This window comes from Zingiber officinale, chromosome 8B (genome assembly GCF_018446385.1).
Source record: "Zingiber officinale cultivar Zhangliang chromosome 8B, Zo_v1.1, whole genome shotgun sequence".
NCBI classification, from domain to species: domain Eukaryota; kingdom Viridiplantae; phylum Streptophyta; class Magnoliopsida; order Zingiberales; family Zingiberaceae; genus Zingiber; species Zingiber officinale.
In genome coordinates this window covers 5,960,257-5,978,636 of record NC_056001.1, presented here as the reverse complement: position 1 = coordinate 5,978,636, position 18,380 = coordinate 5,960,257, and the positions used below count along the sequence as shown (strand labels likewise).

The following is an 18,380-nucleotide window of genomic DNA, read 5'->3' as shown; positions in this document are numbered from 1 at the left end:
GTATGATTGATGATAAGCTTCTGGACCAAGGCTGTATTTATAGCCTTGGTCGGGGCACCCTGAAGGGGTTCCGGGCGCTCTGGGGGGATAAAACTTTATCCCCCAACGTTCAGATCGGGATTGACGTGATCTGGTCAAAAAGTCAACTCCGAGCGCCCGGAAGGGTTCCGGGCGCCCCGGCTAGGAAAGTCAATCCCGTTGACTTTTTTCAGCCCGAGTCTTCTGCTCCGGCTCCGTTCGCCTCAGACCGAGTCTTCCGCTCGCTTGGGTGATCTCTGTCATCCGGAATAGGGCTCATCCGAACCCAACTTCCAGTCTTCTCGAGCAGGTTTCCGCTCCGGCTTCTCGTCCCTCAGAATCGTCGCGTGCTTCCTTCTCGTCCGCCAGGGTACTCATCCACAGTCTTCATCCCTCGATCGCACCCCGTGCCGACCTTCTCGCTAGCTGTGTCTCTTGCTCCTCGAGCAGTCTTCTGCTTCTGCTTCTCGTCCCTTGGAACCATCGCACGCTTCCTTCTCGTCCGCCAGTGTACTCTTCCGCAGCGCCTCATCTCTCGGACGCACCACGTGTCGTCCTTCTCGCTAGCTGCGTCTTTTGCTCGACTATCTGTGCTCCTAAGCTCTTGCACACTTAGACACAAGGTTAAAAATACACATGACCTAACTTAACTTGTTGATCACACCAAAACAACCTTAGGGTTCCAACAATCTCCTCCTTTTTGATGTGAGCAACCCAAGTTAAGCTATGGTAAAAATAGACATAATAATAAACTAACTAATTTTGTAATTAAGTGCAAAAAGATAAAAAAAATTTATCTACCTCCCCCTAGACTTATACTTTTCCTTCTCCCCCTTTGATCACATAAAAAATTGGGGCTCCGAAAAAAATCTAAGGGTAAAAAAAATTTCTAACTTTCTTAAAAAATTCTAAGTTGAATAAACTCTAAGTTAAAGAATTTGTAATAATTTTCAGCAAAAAATATTCTAAGTTAAATAATTTCTAAGTAAAAACTTTTTGATAAGATTTTTTTAAAAAAAAAAATTCTGACTTAAGAAATTTTGTAAAGAAATTATTTTTAAAAATAATTTTTCTAAGTAAATATTTTAAGCAGAAATTTCTAATTTCAGAACAACTTTTAATTTTTAAGTAAAAAAATATTTTTGAAAATTAAAAAAAATATTTAATAGACTTTTTAAAGCATTATTAAATTTCAATTTTAAAGCTTTATCAGAAAGTTAATTAAACATTTTATTTCAATATTTTGGCTTCCAGGTCGTGGTGAGGCGCTAGGTCTTCTTGGTTATTGGAGCAACAACTACTTCCTTAGACAAAGCCTCATAAAGAAATTTTAATGTCTAATTTTCTCGCTGAAAGCTCTAAATCTAACTAGTTCAAGTTTAAGTCAGACAGGACTTTGGAACCCAATATAGGTTCGAGCCTACTGGATTGACTAGGAATTTCTTAGGGATATTTTTCTTTGAAATATTTCTAATCTGTCTCTTATGATATTGAAAATATTAATTTAAATTGTTGTATTTTCTAAAATATGTTTTATTTGAACATGAATGATTTTTTAGACTATCTATTTGCATTTTCAAATTATTATTTTCTGATTTCAATTTTTCATTTTCTAATTTTGATTTGTCTAAATCATCTAGAGGGCAAGATTTAGCTAGTATTACTTTTAAACTTTTATTTTCTTTTTCTAATTTGCAGCAATCTTTTGTTAATAATTTGACGAATTTAAAGAGTTTATCGGGAGGAAGAGATCGTATCTGACTTATCTTGTCAATCTCGTTGTCCGTGTCTCCCCCTGAACTGCTGCTATCTTCCGACGTGGCTCCCCCTTCATCGATGCTCTCGATGCTCATTTCGGAAGAGATTGACTCGCAGTCGTCGTCATGATGACTCGCCATTAATGCGAGCTCGGAGAACGCCTCGACTTCTGATTCGGACGACGTATCGTCCCACGTTGCCTTTAGGACCTTGCGCTTTTGGATAGGCTTTTTACCTTTATCCTTATTTTTGTTCTTTAGCTTGGGCCAGTTATCCTTGACGTGCCCTTCTTCGTCGCAGTGGTAGCAGCGGATGGTCCTTTTCTTTTTCACTTGAGGATGGTTAGATTTCCTAGATTTACAAAGATTCTTAAACTGTCTTACCATCATTACCATTTCCTCGTCGTCGAGAGAAGACTCCGACTCAGGTTCGTCTCTCGATGCTTTGAGAGCGATGTTGTGCTTAGGCTCCTTCGTACCTACACATCTTGACTCATACACTTCAAATGTCGAAAAGAATTATTCTAATGTAATTTTTTCTATATCTTTCAAAATGTAAAAAGCATCTACTAGTGACGCTCATTTTGAATTTCTCGGAAAAAAATTTAACGCGTACCTGAGTGAATCTTGGTTACTTACCTTTTCTCCGAGATTCGAAAGTCCGGTGATGATCTCTTTAATTCTCGAGTGCAGATGTGCAACTGTCTCGTCTTCCCCAAGTCGCAGGCTGGTGAGCTGATTACGAAGTAGATCTCGTCTAGCGAGTTTGGCTTCAGACGCCCCTTCGTGCAGCTCAAGGAACTTCTCCCAAAGTTCCTTTGCGGAGTTGTAGTTGCCGATTCGGTTGACTTCTTGTGGCGGAAGAACGCTTAGCAGATGGTATTCTGCTTTGTCGTTCGCCACGTAGTCGGCCTGCTCCTTTTTCGTCCATTGATATTTTTATTTGCCCTCTGGAGCTACAAAACCAAATTCCATTATTAAAATTAATTCAAAATCTGTTGTAAAGAATACCTGCATTCGCTTTTTCCAGATAGCGAAATCCCCTTCGAATTTCGGCGAGTATCACTTGGTCCGATCATTATCTTTGTTTCGATTGACGGTTAGTACTTCTGAAGCGCCTTGGCTCTGATACCACTGTTAGACCGCTAGGTCGGCTAGAAGGGGCGGTTGAATAGCCTACAAAAACAAAAAGCACAACCCTTCTCAAACTTTTAAACTAACACTTGCATAAATTAGCTAAACAGAAAGTAAATTAGAAAATACGAGGCGCACCGGGATTGACTTGGTTACAACCGGGAAGGTTGTTAATCCAAGCAAGATGATTGCACTAAAAACTCCTTCAGGCGGAGAAGCCTCTTACAACGATGAAGCACACAAAAAGAAGCTAAACTACAGACGAAGTACACAAGTGTTGAAAGAATTGCTTGAGTTCTGATTGATGAAAAGCTTCTGGACCAAGGTTGTATTTATAGCCTTGGTCGGGGCACTCCGAAGGGGTTCTGGGTGCCCTGGAGGGATAAAACTTTATCCCCCAACGTTCAGATCGCGATTGACGCGATCTGGTCAAAAAGTCAACTCCGGGCGCCCGGAAGGGTTCCGCTTCTGGGCGCCCCGGACCTTCTGTTCCGGCTTCGTTCGTCTCAGTCTGAGTCTTCCGCTCACTTGGGTAATCTCTGCCATCTAGAATAGGGCTCACCCAAACCCAACTTCCGGTCTTCTCGAGCAGGCTTCCGCTCCGGCTTCTCGTCCCTCGGAATCGTCGCGTGCTTTCTTCTCGTCTGCCAGCGTACTCATCCGCAGTCTTTGTCCCTCGGTCGCACCCCGTGCCGACCTTCTCGCTAGCTACGTCTCTTGCTCCTCGAGCAGTCTTCCGCTCCGACTTCTAGTCCCTCGGAACCACCGCACGCTTCCTTCTCGTCCGCCGGTGTACTCTTCCGCAGCGCCTCGTCCCTCGGACGCACCGCGTGCCGTCCTTCTCGCTAGCTGCGTCTTCCGCTCGACTACCTGTGCTCCTAAGCTCCTGCACACTTGGATACAAGGTTAAAAATACACAAGACCTAACTTAACTTGTTGATCACACCAAAACAACCTTGAGGTTCCAACACAACCTCCTATCAAAGGGCATGTGAGGGCTCACTTTCTCCCACACAAGGCGCGCCTCAAGGTCAAGGTGCCCCTTCATCACCCTGGTCTAGTGTCATGTTAACACCGAGAAATCAGCTAGCCAAGGTATGGGACAAAGCTAAGCGTAAGTTGAGGCACAAATCTTTTAGATCTCTAGTGGAATCGACATCATGAGGCGGAATCGGGGTACAAACTTGTATGATTGAAAAAGCGTTAGAAGGAGAGGGGGGGGGGGGGTAATAGCGCTCGTGGCTAATTCGTTTGTTTCGTAAATATGCAACGGAATATAAAAGTAAACTAAAAGCAATCGCTAACACTTTTGGTTACTTGGTTCGGAGACCGTGTCGACTCCTATTCCAAGGCCCGCGATCGCTGATCACTTTGAGTGGACAATCACTATAAGCTCAAGAATCTTTACAAGATTAATTACAAGTACTGAACTTAAAAAGATTATACCGGCAATAAAAGATTATGGAAGTAGTCATCGATTGTCAGAACAGCTTGTTAGCAGCACACGGAAGAAGGATCGCAATTGGAAGTGTTGTAATACATCAATTCGTGACCTGCTTATATAGGGTCATTAAAGGCGCCTTCAAGCTCCTTGGAAGGCACCTTCAGCGAACTCTTATCCCCTGAATCTCAGTCGTCGATAAGCTCCGTTGCGATCGCTGATTATCCACCCGAAGGCGCTTTCAAGCTCCATGGAAGACGTCTTCCATCAACTGTCCAAGGCGCCTTCAGCACACTCAGAATGCGCCTTCTGCCCTACTTCCTGCGCAACTGCAGCCAAGGCGCCCGAGGCGCCTCCAACAATCCGGAGGCGCCTCAGACACTGTTCATCCGAGAGTTCTCTTGTATAACTTCATTCCTGCAAGACATATTAGTCCACAAACAAAGTATACCCTGCAAAACCAAGTTAGCACAATAATATAAGATAAATATAAGTACTCGATAGTCATCGGATTGTCCGGTTCTAACTTTGAATTTCGCTCCGGAAACTCTAGGTCGAACCGACACCTACTGTTCTCTCACTCGGGAGCGCGTCCTCACCTACTCCTCTCAGGAGAGTTTACCTGTTGCCAGATTGTTCCTCTAGACCAACTGGAATTTTGCTCAGCGTCCGAAGCTTTCGGTCTTCATGCTGGACATCCGTTCTATGACCCGTCCAGACATCCACTCGGTTCGCGATACTAGAATTTCAACTTAGAGTTCCCGACTCTAGGATTATTGCTCGAAGCTTTTGACCCGTCAAGACTTTCCGCCTAGGGTTACCACCCCTTAGGACCTAGGGTTGCCACCCTCTAGGACCTAGAGTTACCACCCTTAGGGGTTTTCACCTGCCTAACTGCAGCTAGGACTTTTCCTCACCTAAGGTTACCGCCCCTAGAACCTAGGGTTACTACCCCTTAGGGTTTCCACTTGCCTAACCGCAGTTAAGACTTTTGCCTAAGAACACTTAGGACTTTCCTACAAGCTCATTCAAACTTGTTAGATCACAAGACAACTTAATTTTGGACCCTTTAGCATAATTAAAACTCAGGTTCAATCATCGAATGCTTCCCGCACCAATAAAACTGTTAAGAAATCATTATTATTAGGAAGTACTTATTTGTTTTCATAGTATTTTATGTGTTTTCCTATTTTATACTTATAATAATATTTATATACTACATGTTATCATTAATAAAGTTTGTGCATTTTATCGTCAACATAGTATGAGAGGGCTAAGCTTAACATCAACTTTTTTTTTTCTTTTCTTCACAATAGCCACTAGCCGCCTTCTATAATAGTTGTCGTCGACGACATTACTCATCGGTTATCTCTCACAAATACTCCTGATTCACCTTCCAGCTTAATAGTTCTCAACGAAATGCTTAGACATCATTGAAACTCACCACCTCCAATTACTGTGTTCGGCACTTACAGTTCACGTCTATTCTATTCGAATATAACTTACTGAAATTTGTTGATAACTCACGTCCCTACCTCTTGCACAGATAACGTCTATAGATACCACGCTCCCTCAAACGAATCCTAATTATATTCTCTGATTCTATCAAAAGTAACTTTTTCTCGATATTATTATAGTTGGATGTCTCCTACTCATCTTAACTCCATTTTTTATATATATAAATTAATGACATTTAATGTTATATTTTTTTTAATTTGGTCATGAACTCATTCGTCATTCCCAAATAGCCTCAGGTAGTTAGCGTCAGTCTAATAATTTTGAATCTTGATTATGCTCTATGTTGGCACGTCGCTACACGCACAGCTCGCAAATCTTGTCATCGACAAATTCAACAAAAGAAATATTTCCGACCAATGTTCAAGTTAAAAATAAAAAATGGAAACTAGAATTAATATTTATTCGTTAATTTATTTTTAACTCTATGATGCATGGGTATAGTACAAGATATATACCTCATGGCAGTTTTCTTTTCGCTTTTCTCCCTATGCTCTCTCCCTCTATCTTCAAATTTCAATTCTAGATTAAATTGTGACACAGAACGTTTGGAAATTTTGTACTGTGACATATTTGGTATTATATAAACGAGTCTCTGCCTACTAGGGTTCAGGACAAATTTGGAACACTAAACTTGGATGTAGGATTAAAAATAAGATAGCAAATCACGGAAGGACATATCATTGGTTTGAAATCTTTCCTAAGAAATCAACGCCTCTCGTCATCTGACGCAACAGTCCAACGTTCATCATCTGCCCAAACGGTGGTGTCGGCACCAGAAAAGTCAGTGGCAGAGGACAAATAGCCTGAGCTGGCTCATTTGCGGGACAGCAGGAGGATGCTTGCTAACGGGATGCCCTGGCGCCGGAGGACAAACGAGACGTGCAGTGCTGACAGCTGGGGCAATCCGATATGCGATGTTGTATACCTATGGTGGCATTAACTATGCGATTGTATACCCAGACCGCAGTCATGGAAGTATCAAGTATGAGATGACATCCTCTCTCCTACAAATATTATGTCCTCATGTCCCAATGTCAATCGGATAACTATGATATTTTTATGATATATATTATATCCTTAAGATATGATTTAATTCATCCGATCAATATTGAGACATGAAGACACAATATTTTCAGGACAAAGAATGAGATCAAGGGCCGCGGCTCTCAAACCTAAAATACATAATATATAAAATCAAATTATTTATATTTATTATTCAGTATAATAAAATCATCGAGTCTTAGATTAAAAAAAATCATCTTTTAAATTTTTTTTTAAGAGGCTCCAAACAAAATTGTGTATTACGGTTATTTTCATATTTTCTATGGTTAGAGTTTTACGATTATTTAAACATTTTTTTAGTTAATGTTTAATGATTTTGATCACCATCAATATTTTCTTTCATTTTGGATGTCTATTTCTTTTTATTTGTTGAATCAATAAGTTTTTTTTAAAATTATTTATGACATTCGATTTGAATCAACGGATACAAAAACAATGGAAATAATATTTGATCTTACCTATCCGATTATGATCGACCCTAAATCAATTCTAAAATCATGATTCTATAAGCCTTGGGGTTATAGTGTAGTGGTAGAGTATCTAAGTTGTCACTTAGATATTTATAGTTTGAGTCTTAGGTATGACGAATTTATAATAATTTTTTTTTTAAATGGGATACATAATTAAAAGATGTTAAATTTTTAATTTATTTTCTGATTTATCCTGATGGATCATCTCAGGCTACATGAATCCTAAGGCAGTTCGACACGCCTGTTGATCATGATGGATCAGCTCAGGCTACATGAATCCTAAGGCAGTTCGACGTGCCGCAGCAACAGGCGTGGCCACAACAATCCTCAGTGATTGGGTGAGTCTAAGTCAAGAGAGCAAGAGATGTGCACACAACAATCCTCAGTTATTGGTTCTCTTTTATGGGACAGGCGTCGCCACTTGAAAGTGCCCAGAATGAGTATTGGTTGGCTCACTATACAATTTTATTATAGAGAAATGATATATGCAGCGAATTTGCATAGCGAATTCCTTTCGCGACTGATGTGGCAGTGTGCGTGGTCAAGTCCATGTCAGCAAAAAAATTTCTCTTGTTCCTCCCCTGTATTTCTCCTCTTTCTTGGCGTTCTTCATTCCTTCAGTCGCTGACTCTTCTCCTCCCCTGCCCTATCGCTCCTCCTCCTTCTTCACGCTCTTCATCCCTCTCTTAACGCTCCTCCAGTTAGCGAGCGCTCCACCCATCAGTGAGCTAACCTAATGAAGGAATCGAAGCCCTCCATTTAGGGCCAACCCAGCCCTAACTTAGCCACGCCTCCTTCTTCTTCTTCCCTCCTCCTTCTTCTTCTTCCCTCTCCCTTCCAAGGAATCGAAGCCTGGAATTTCTTTGCCCAAATTTCTCACCCCTACCATGTGAGAGAAATTTGTGCTCCATTTTTTTTAAGCCCCAATCCTAAAGTTTATTATTTTTGCTTGAATCATGCCCCATTTTTTTCCAGCCCCAAGCGCCCACATTCTTTTGGCAAGTGATGCTGCAAGGTTCTTGTCAACACAACGACAGTTATAGCAAGTGATGTTGCAGGGTTCTTATCAACGGAATGTGTCGGGAGGAGAGATGGGAGAGGAATGGAGAACGAAGAATGAAGAACGCTGCAAAAAAAAAAAAGAAGGTGGAACCGTCATCCTAGCGGCCCCCTGGGCCTGGCCCCCCAGGATTCCAGAGGGAGTAAATCACGGTTAATGCTGGGCAAGAGAGGTGACTGGGGGTCACAGGAATTTTTGGCACAGCAGACCAGGATTTTAACCCCGTGTGCAACTGGCGACCTTTGACCCCAGAACCTTAGCTGCAAGAATCAGACACCTCTCCAGCTGATCCAGCCCGTGGGGACAAGGCAGGGGAGGGAGAGATACGGCAGGGGAGGAAAAAGCTAAAGTGGAAGCCAGCGAGTGAGATCTACTTCGCATTTTTTTTCGCTGACGTGGACTTGACCACGCACACTGTCACATGTCGCGGAGGAAATTTGCTATGCGAATTCGCTACCCATATCATTTCTCTTTATTATAACTCATCTAAAGTTAAACAGTCAATGCAGTTTCACAGGATGTCAATCTGTTTTCAATTTTTTTATATATAATTCAAGTTTAAAAAAAAAAACAATTTATTTAAGATCATCTTAGTTTGAAGAATAATCCTAATTGAATTACTGAAATTTTCAATCAAAGATAAAATCTCAGTAGATAAATAATACCTCACAATATATTTCAAATCATTGAATAGGTATATAAAAAGATTTTAAAAACTTTTATTTTTTTTTATTCCTGTTCTCATCATTATCGTTATAATTCTTACCCCATTATTCTTTTCGATCTTATATTTATTCGCATACCAACCTATCCTATCCGTATTTTTTTATATTTTATTTTGTGTGATTTGATTTATTTTATCTTTATATTTTGGTAATTTGTTATCGCGTGTGCAATTCTCTTACGTTTTGTACAATTATTGCAACGATCGTAATCATACCCAAGGTTTCACGTATCATCTGCCAATTTAAAAAGCAGCGCATGTACCACGGCCATATATTATATTAATTGTTTTGTACTCTTAGGTTCCCGCTAAGTGATACATCTTTTAACTTAGGGTACGTGAGATTTATAAAATTAAAAATTCTTTAAAAAAATTTGAGGTGAGATGAGGTGACATTTAAGGTTTGGAATTCCAGAATAGTACTATTATAATTTGATGGGGGTGATGATGAGGGGTTCACTTCATTATTATGGTGGAGATTAAAGGAGGTTAAAGTTAAGGTGATCAAAACGTAGTTGACATCGGGCGGTCGATCGGGGAGAAAACTTTGATTCGCCGCATCCTTCGACACAGGGAGAAGTCAGACGACCTACGCTCAATGAAGATAATGTGCAGAAGCCTCCCGAGCGCCTTCCTCGCTCAGCAAGGCACCAATATTCGACAGGCGGACGGAACTTCGACCTAACGGTTACTCCGCTCAGCCAGACAACCCGAGCTTGCCATCGACAGAGTTCAACTTCGGCCAAGCGACTACCCCGAGCGACCACACACACAAGAGTAGCGAGATTCTGGCCGACTAGACGAGGCATCAGAGCGGCGAGATCTAGGCCGAGCGGCCATCCTGCTCGGCCAAACAGTAGAGTACGTTGATATTCATCGACATCCTTTTGGGAGTTGGTGTCGTCGACATTGTGCATGAGCAATTAGAAGATCGTACGACGAAAGCTTTTATTATCACTTCAGATATATGCTCGGTCCGTTAAGATATTATGTTAGGGACATTTTACTGACAAGTCTTTTGAGGAAAACTTTGAGAAGCGTGCACGCGCGTTACCGGAGCTCTATATAAAGGGGAGTCCAAGCATCGGCGAAGGTACGTGATACATGCGATATTCACTATTTACGATACAGTTTTCTTGTTGCTCCACTTTATTCCTCATCGTCGATGATTGACTTGAGTATCGGAGGGTCAACGCCGAGGACCCCTTCCCTGTCTTGGTACTGACGTAGTTTGTGTTGTAGATTTGAACAGAGTCCATAGGAGGTCAACAGGAACGTCACATCCTCAATTTTCTATCTCTTCGATTTTCGGATAGATCATAATTGAAGAACATTAAATCTATTTATTTTTATTTTAAAAATTGAGTTGATAAATTAGTGTTTTGTATATATATGATTTGTAATGTTGAACTCAAACATAATGATAAATGAGTTTTTTTTATTATAGATAGAATAGTCAATTTTTATTTTTATATAATATTGATGTGTCATGTTGAGAGTTATAAAAAAATTTCATTTAAAGATTTAACTATGGAAAAAGATGCCCATAAGTGAACGTGGATGAAAATTTTTTTTATCAGAAAATAAGCGTAAATATTTATTTGAAACTAATAATTTGTTTCTGAAATAAGAATTTTGCATTAATAGGCAGCTACGGACAAGTAAGTGGGATTCGAATCTCATATATACCATATCATCGCTAGGAAACTTGCGGGACCGACCAGACCAATTACCTCCTAATTATTAAAAAGCAATGTGAACATGGTACTTTTTGAATAAAAAAATATAAATAATTGTAAAAAAGTCAATGAATCTATCAAATAATTGAGCTGTTAAATCCAGATCTAACTGTGTGGCTTATAATATTCATATATTTAATTAAATTATAATTATTTTTACAAAAGTAAGTAAAAGCCGAATCTGTGAACTAGCTGACCGCCTTTGTCCATCGGAAGATGATTCTTTTATCTGTATTAATGAAGTTATAAGGAGGTAACATAATCGATGGATACATAATATTTTTAATATAATAATATGTGTATATATTTTTCTTCATATTCATAAGATCGGCACTAAAAAGAATTATTAAAATAATAGATGTATCTTTTTCTATATGTATTAATAGAAATTAATAATCTATTTATTTTATGATTATTAATTTCTATATGTATTAATAAAAATTAATAATCTATATTTATAAAATAAATAGAGACTATCAATTTTTCAAACCATATTTAATTTATATTTCGACTTCTAAATCTTCATTTTCTTCAATTGATTTAGGTGTTAAATATGAAAACAGATATTTTTTATTTATCCATTCAAATGGACTCATCTATAAAACAGATATAATCCATTCAAATAAATAAATCATTATTTATGATCTATCTTCTGATCCGAGTGTGGATCAGAATCCTCTCTGATTAAACATTTCATTCTTTACTCTTATAAGTATTTTTTATTTAAATTTTTAATTTATTGTTCTGTTTATATGAGAAAAATAATATTAAAATGAGAAAGCATTTTGATTCTATTTTATAATTATTAAAAAAATAATTTTATATAATTTGAGGATTAGGATGGACAGTTGAGTGTATTCGTCTTTGTTATAATTTATAATTATAAAATGAATAAATAATATTTTGAAGTTGTAGGAGCCAAAATAAAAAATGAATAAATTGCGGGGCAGGTCATTCTTCCCCCTCGATTAGGCACAAGTGAAACGAGGGAAGAAGGGCGAGGAGGAATAAGGAAAACCAGAGATTCTTTTTTATTGATAGGTGAAAGCCTGAGATTCTTGCTTGCACGGAAGAAGTGCGAAGGAGTAGTGGAGGAGGAGGATGAGCCGAGGAGGAAGAAGAGGAGAAAGGATTAAGAAACAGGGGAGAAGTGTTCGTTTTCTCCTCCTTGGTCTCCCCTCTATCCGTCTATTCCCTTAAAAAGGAGGCAAAAACCCAGTCTTTATTGCGACCGAGGAATTTGACATCGATCAATCGATAAAGCCGTCGCTTTGTTATCTTTTTGTGCGCGCTTGTGATGGGGTTCGAGGAGGGGACGGGGAAGGAGAGAGGGGGCGTCCGTGTGGGGTTACGGTTCCTGACGAGGCGCAAGCAGGTGGATTCTAAGCGCGCGTGGTCGGATGGAGGTCAACAGCTCGCTAAGGCGTTGTCAGTTCCGCAGCTTGTGGCCATAGGTAGTGCCGTCGATTTGTTCAAGTTCTCATCTTGTATGTTCTCACCTGTTCTTCTTATGACTTTCGAGTTAGATTTTTAGTCCTGATCTATGCCGTGCCGCTGTCGGTATTTGTGCAGTTTCTTCTCACTTTTTGGGTAATACGCCACTCTTTTTCACTTTCGGCTGTTAATTTATAGAGATGTTTTTCTTTCCTTAATATTTTCATTAGTCGGGAAGGAAACTTGTTGTCTTTGCTGCAGTTGGTGAATTTATCATCGGTTCGTTCCTCTTCAAGTGAAGCATGAAGCTGATGGGTAAATTAGCTTGGCTTTGTCAGGAGTATAAAAATTTTTAAACACGTATTTTGAATAAAGTTGTAGCCTTCGTGATAGTCTACAAACATTAAAAAGATTTAGAATTTGGTGCATTTTATCAATTAACTCAATTTTCTTCTCGTCAAAGATATTTAATTCCCACATATGCATTATTTAGGTTAGTGTAAAAGGTAAAAGATTTAGATTTTCAGTGTATTCTAGTACTTTGGTCAATTTATCGACTGGGTAGCTATTTTTACCAAAGGTAAATTCAAATGTGCATTATTAGCTTGAGTCTGTAAGTCTTTGTGTTGGTTGAAAAGGCAAAATTTAAATTTGCGTGAATTCTATCACTTTGCTCTATTTTCTTGGTTCTAAAGCAGTTTACTACTTTAGCTGCCACTTTCCCTCTTACCTCGCATAATACAGTCAATGGTCATACTGATTGGATTGGATGGTAGGAAATGGTTATACTTGTTGCCTTAAGCATCTTCTTTATAATAGTCTGCAAGTTGCAGACAATATTTTCATGCTTACCTCTCATAGCTTCATTGTGGGTTTAAGTTGTTTTTATTAAGTTAATTCTATGGTTCTGGAAAGCTTGTTTTCGTCCTAAATTTTAGAAGAATTTTTCGATTTGACAATATTTCTCTTCCTTTCTTTATAGGTGTTGGTTCCACAATAGGTGCTGGAGTTTATGTTCTTGTTGGAACTGTTGCCAGAGAGCATACTGGGCCAGCACTCACCATCTCTTTTCTGATAGCTGGGATAGCAGCTGCTCTTTCAGCTTTCTGCTATGCTGAGCTTGCAAGTCGATGCCCTTCTGCAGGAAGCGCCTATCACTATTCATACATCTGTGTTGGCGAAGGGTAACCATTTAGTCTAGTAAGAATGTTAGGCTTTGAATGTTGTTATTAAATGACAAACCATTCCTATGTGCAGTATTAAGATCGTATCAGAAAAACTAGTTTTATTGAAAAATGTAGGCCATATTAGTGACTGAGATAAATGACCATATATAATGAACCGTAAAACTATGTAATTCAATTACACTGGTAACATAATAATATCCATGTTGTTGGGCCCAAATAATTGAGACTATATATGTCTTTACTATGTTGAGTAATTATTTCACTAAATATAAGCTAGTTATTTCTAAGTTTGTTGTCTTTGTCAGGGTTGCTTGGATTATTGGCTGGGCTTTAATTCTTGAATATACAATTGGAGGGTCAGCTGTTGCGCGTGGTATATCTCCAAATTTGGTTAGTGTCTTAGGACTTCTATGTATGTGGTTTACTTATATATAATGGTTGATCTATCATTTTCTGAATTAAACACATCAAGACCTTTTTGTACATCATTGCTTGTTTTGGTACTTGGTAATTATTTTGTATTCATATTTTGGAACATTATATTGCACTTGTTACTTGTACGAGTGTTTGAAATCAGGTGTTAGTATGTTGGATTGAAACTTGGGAGTTTGAAATTTCCATGATGAATGATTGTTTTTATTATTAGCAAAATTCAGATTTCCTATCAATCTTCTAAATTTTCTACTTCTGACCTGTAGTATCTAAAAAAAAGAATTGTATACCCAGCAGAATGCATAACATGGAAAAATTGTTGTTGATCTCATTTGCTTTGGAATTAGATGGGAAGTTATTGACTATGTTTTTTTTTTTTTGGATTATGCATTCTTGTACTGAAATACAAACAATGGGTGATTTGATCTTCAACTGAAGTTAATGGTACAGTGACAAAATTATAGTAGTCTTACAAGATTGTATCTTGACACCCTGGAAATTGATTTCAGGCATTAGTTTTTGGAGGACCAGAGAGTCTGCCTATATATTTAGATCGCATTTATATTCCAGGTCTTCACATTGTTGTGGATCCATGTGCTGCTGTTCTTGTACTGGTTGTAACTGGATTACTCTGTTTGGGAATAAAGGAGGTATGCCACTGAGTACAAAGTTTTTCACACCAAAGTTGATTGCTTGCTACATTTTTGACATTAGTTGTTTTATCATGCAGAGCGCGCTTGTACAGGCAATTGTCACAGCACTAAATGTCTGTGTCTTATTATTTGTTATCATTGCCGGTGGGTATATTGCCTTTCAGACTGGATGGGTTGGCTATACTGTAGCTGGCGGGTAATTGTGTGACTCAAAATTCCATAGAAGGATTAGATTGTTTGTTGGAACTTGATCATTGTGTACTCTAATCTTTCAGATATTTTCCTTACGGGGTAAATGGAGTTCTTGCTGGTTCAGCAACTGTTTTCTTTTCATATATAGGGTTTGATAATGTTGCCAGCACTGCTGAGGAGGTTAGATTTTATTGATTTATTTTGCTTCAAATGATCCTAAGGCAGCTGCTGCTGCTGCTTAAAAGATTTTTTTACAATGATTACAAGATTGGTGACTGTGACTGTGAAATTCTGGAAAATGATGAAAAGAGTTTGCCCTTCTCTGTATTAGTGAGTATTTTTTCTGGTTGTAATTGCAGGTTAAGCATCCTCAAAGAGATTTGCCATTAGGAATAGCAACTTCTTTATCTGTATGTTGCTTATTGTATATGGCAGTTTCGGCTGTGGTTGTTGGCTTGGTTCCATATTTTGCTATGGACCCTGACACTCCAATATCATCTGCATTTACTCGGAATGATGTTCACTGGGCAGCGTAAGTAGGTTGCCTATGCATCTGAGTTCTTGCATTCTTGTTCCTTTTCTAATTCTTCTTTTGGCATCATGATGACAGGTACATAATCACATCAGGTGCGGTTCTTGCACTATGCTCATCTTTGTTGGGTTCACTTATCCCACAGGTACAGAATAAGTGAATAAATCCTGATGCCTTTTCCTCACTTTCAGCAGATTTCTCACCATTTATGATTATTTTGCTCTTTATGTTATTGCGAGGGAATGTTGTAATTCAAATTTACTTGGCTAATGCTAGATCCTGTCTGCAAACAGTCCGTGCATACCTGTAAAAATGATTATTTTTGTCAATGCAAATATGATGAAAAATGAAAACTAATTGTGTGAAACAAGTGCTTTGGTACAATGTATCAAAACATGTATTGTGTTTACTAGGTAAGCTGGTCCTTGTTGATAACAAGGAAAGTGTTGGCCTTGGTTGTTTATCTTCATAAACCTTATCACCACGTGATTTTTCTCTGAGTAGCTTGGTAGTTGCTAATTTTCTTTTAATAGCTACAATAATGTCACTCAACCACGAATCAAGGTACCTTACCATGCTTCCTTTGAGCAATATCTAACAATATCAGCAAGATCAAGAACTTGAGACAGTGTTCTAAAATATGCCACACTAATTTCACCGGTAAATAGGAGATTGTGTTTTGAATAACCTTGGGTTACAAGATTTGCTTCTTTGTGTGTTCACCAGTTATCTACAAGATAATTATTTGTGATTGTTTCATTTGACTATGCCTAGATGATTACTTGTGAAGTTGTGATAATGCAGTTTACTAATGTTTGTATCTGTTTGCTTGTTTTGCCAGCCTAGAATACTGATGGCAATGGCTAGAGATGGATTACTGCCATCATTTTTTTCTGACGTTAATAAGCGCACACAAGTTCCTGTCAAGAGCACAATTATAACTGGAATTTTCGCGGCGTCCCTAGCATTCTTTATGGACGTTTCACAACTGGCTGGAATGGTAAAATCACTTAAGGATCTAGTGTTTTCTTTGAAGATTGAGCATACTTCTTTTGTTGTCAATTCATCCTGATGAATAAGCAAAGAAAAGCTGCAGTATACCATCTATTTACATTGTCTTTTAACATATAGGTCAGCGTTGGCACACTTCTTGCGTTTACCATAGTTGCAGTTTCAATTTTGATACTGCGATATGTTCCTCCACATGAGGTCCCACTGCCATCATCTCTTCGTGAATCAATTGAGTCAGTTTCTTTTCGCTATACCAGTAATCAAAGCCATGATGATGTCACATCCCAAGAAATTTCCAAGGAATCAGCTGACTCTCCGCTCATTGTGAAGGAGCTTAAGAAAGGTATCTCTTGTTTACTGAATGGAGATTTCCTATGTCACTCACTAGGCGTTTATTGGTGTGTTCTGAGCACCAAAATGCAAATTTATTTTCAAATATCTGTTTCTTATAGCCATTTTGTTCAAAGTCATCAATATATCAATTGATCTTTGCAGAGAATTTGAGCGACCAAAATAGGCGTAAGAAAGCAGCTTGGAGCATATCATCCATTTGTGTTGGAGTGCTCATCCTCACTACATCAGCTTCTTATTCATTTTTGCCCAAGTAGGTTTTCCCAACATTGAGTGAATATTTCCTTGTCAGCTGCATATATCTACTAGCCGCACTGTTGAATTTTGCGATCTTTGGTGTCTTCCATTCTCAGATGAATTATTTGCAACCGTTAAGAATCATAAAATGACTTTCATATGGTACATTTGTTCAAGCTGTTCTTATGCCCACCTCCAACTTTATAAACAATAGAGACACATTAAATACGATACCTTGAAAATTTCCAGGATTTGTTTTCTTCAACATCTGATGTTTGATAAATCCTAGATATTGAGCTTCATTTTTCAGATCCTTCTAATGTTCTTCGAATTAACGTTTCCCGACAGTGTCCTACGCTATATGACATGCTCTATCGGAGGTTTGCTTCTTTTGGGCGGTCTGTTTGTGTTGTCCTGGATAGATCAAGACGATGCTCGCCATAACTTCGGGCACACTGGAGGTACTGTATAATGAATTCCTTTCAAAATGCCATGAGTTCTAGCATTTTCGGTGGTAACTTAGTAACGAGAAGACCGACTCTTTTCAGGTTTCATTTGCCCCTTCATCCCATTTCTCCCCGTTTGTTGCATCCTTGTCAATGCCTATCTTCTTGTAAATCTTGGGTGAGTCATCTCCTGATTTCTTTTCATAGGAGTTTTTCAAATGCCATGAAAATCGTTCAAAAGTTTTTTTTTATAACAAAAAGTAGATTCAAAATGGTTATCATCCTAAGAATTCACTAACCACATACTTTGATTGTCTTTTGGTATCAGTGCTGGCACATGGTTTCGAGTATCGCTCTGGTTATTGCTCGGAGTTTTTGTGTACTTGTTCTACGGACGAACCCACAGCTCCCTGACGGATGTCGTATACGTTCCCGCGGCGCGTGTCGACGAAATATACAGAACCTCAGAGGGCGCAACTTAAAGTCCATCAAAATCATTCAACTTGTATCCGTTATTATTTATCATGGCGATTAGTTGCATATTTTGATTACTACTAATGAGCTTGTTCTTGCATGCTTGTGTGCCGGTACTAGTGTTGTAAACATATGTACTGCTTGCTACCTCTACAGGAATGTAAATAGTATGGATTATATAATCTTGCATAAATTTAGAAGTCTAAATCAAAATTCCGTTGGAAATATGTATAATGATTAAAACGACTAAGACTTATTTACTTTTATTATAATTACAAATTCAATGGATATAAAAGGCAATGGAAGAAGTTAATTCACTTTAAAGATAAAATCCTTTAAAATTATAATATTACACCAAATTAATAATTTGTAAGAAAAATATTTTTTTTTTTTTTTTTTTTTTAAATTTAAGCGCTCAAGTAGAAGTTTTTCACCAATTAAATTAAAAAACACGGATGGTCCGTCAGGTAAGATCTCAATCGCCCATTAAAAGTAGTCGCTCTATTTT

General features: G+C 38.5%; 1 protein-coding gene and 1 long non-coding RNA gene across 2 annotated transcripts; both read left to right on the top strand.

Moving 5' to 3' along the window:
• The first annotated feature begins 7,937 nt into the window (after window positions 1-7,937).
• LOC122016921 lies at window positions 7,938-8,558 on the top strand. The gene is made up of 2 exons (XR_006121222.1): window positions 7,938-8,289; window positions 8,376-8,558. It is a non-coding gene; the product is annotated as an uncharacterized LOC122016921 (long non-coding RNA).
• A 3,310-nt stretch (window positions 8,559-11,868) lies between these two features.
• Window positions 11,869-18,054, top strand: LOC122015217 (cationic amino acid transporter 2, vacuolar-like). Its single transcript, XM_042571982.1, has 14 exons — window positions 11,869-12,377; window positions 13,340-13,541; window positions 13,850-13,934; window positions 14,486-14,626; window positions 14,707-14,825; window positions 14,905-15,001; window positions 15,181-15,353; window positions 15,432-15,498; window positions 16,195-16,353; window positions 16,485-16,707; window positions 16,860-16,968; window positions 17,301-17,413; window positions 17,501-17,576; window positions 17,727-18,054. Exons 1-14 carry the CDS (start codon window positions 12,221-12,223, stop codon window positions 17,878-17,880), a joined length of 1,875 nt encoding a protein of 624 aa, XP_042427916.1. The 5' UTR covers window positions 11,869-12,220; the 3' UTR covers window positions 17,881-18,054.
• The last annotated feature ends 326 nt before the right edge of the window (window positions 18,055-18,380 follow it).

Bases quoted from the DNA above. Each gene is read 5' to 3' on its own strand.
- LOC122015217 (XM_042571982.1), top strand. From the start codon at position 12,221: ATGGGGTTCGAGGAGGGGACGGGGAAGGAGAGAGGGGGCGTCCGTGTG. The intron at 12,378-13,339 runs GTAGTGCCGTCG...CTTTCTTTATAG, and splicing joins TCCGCAGCTTGTGGCCATAG to GTGTTGGTTCCACAATAGGT. The intron at 16,969-17,300 runs GTAGGTTTTCCC...GTTTCCCGACAG, and splicing joins TCTTATTCATTTTTGCCCAA to TGTCCTACGCTATATGACAT.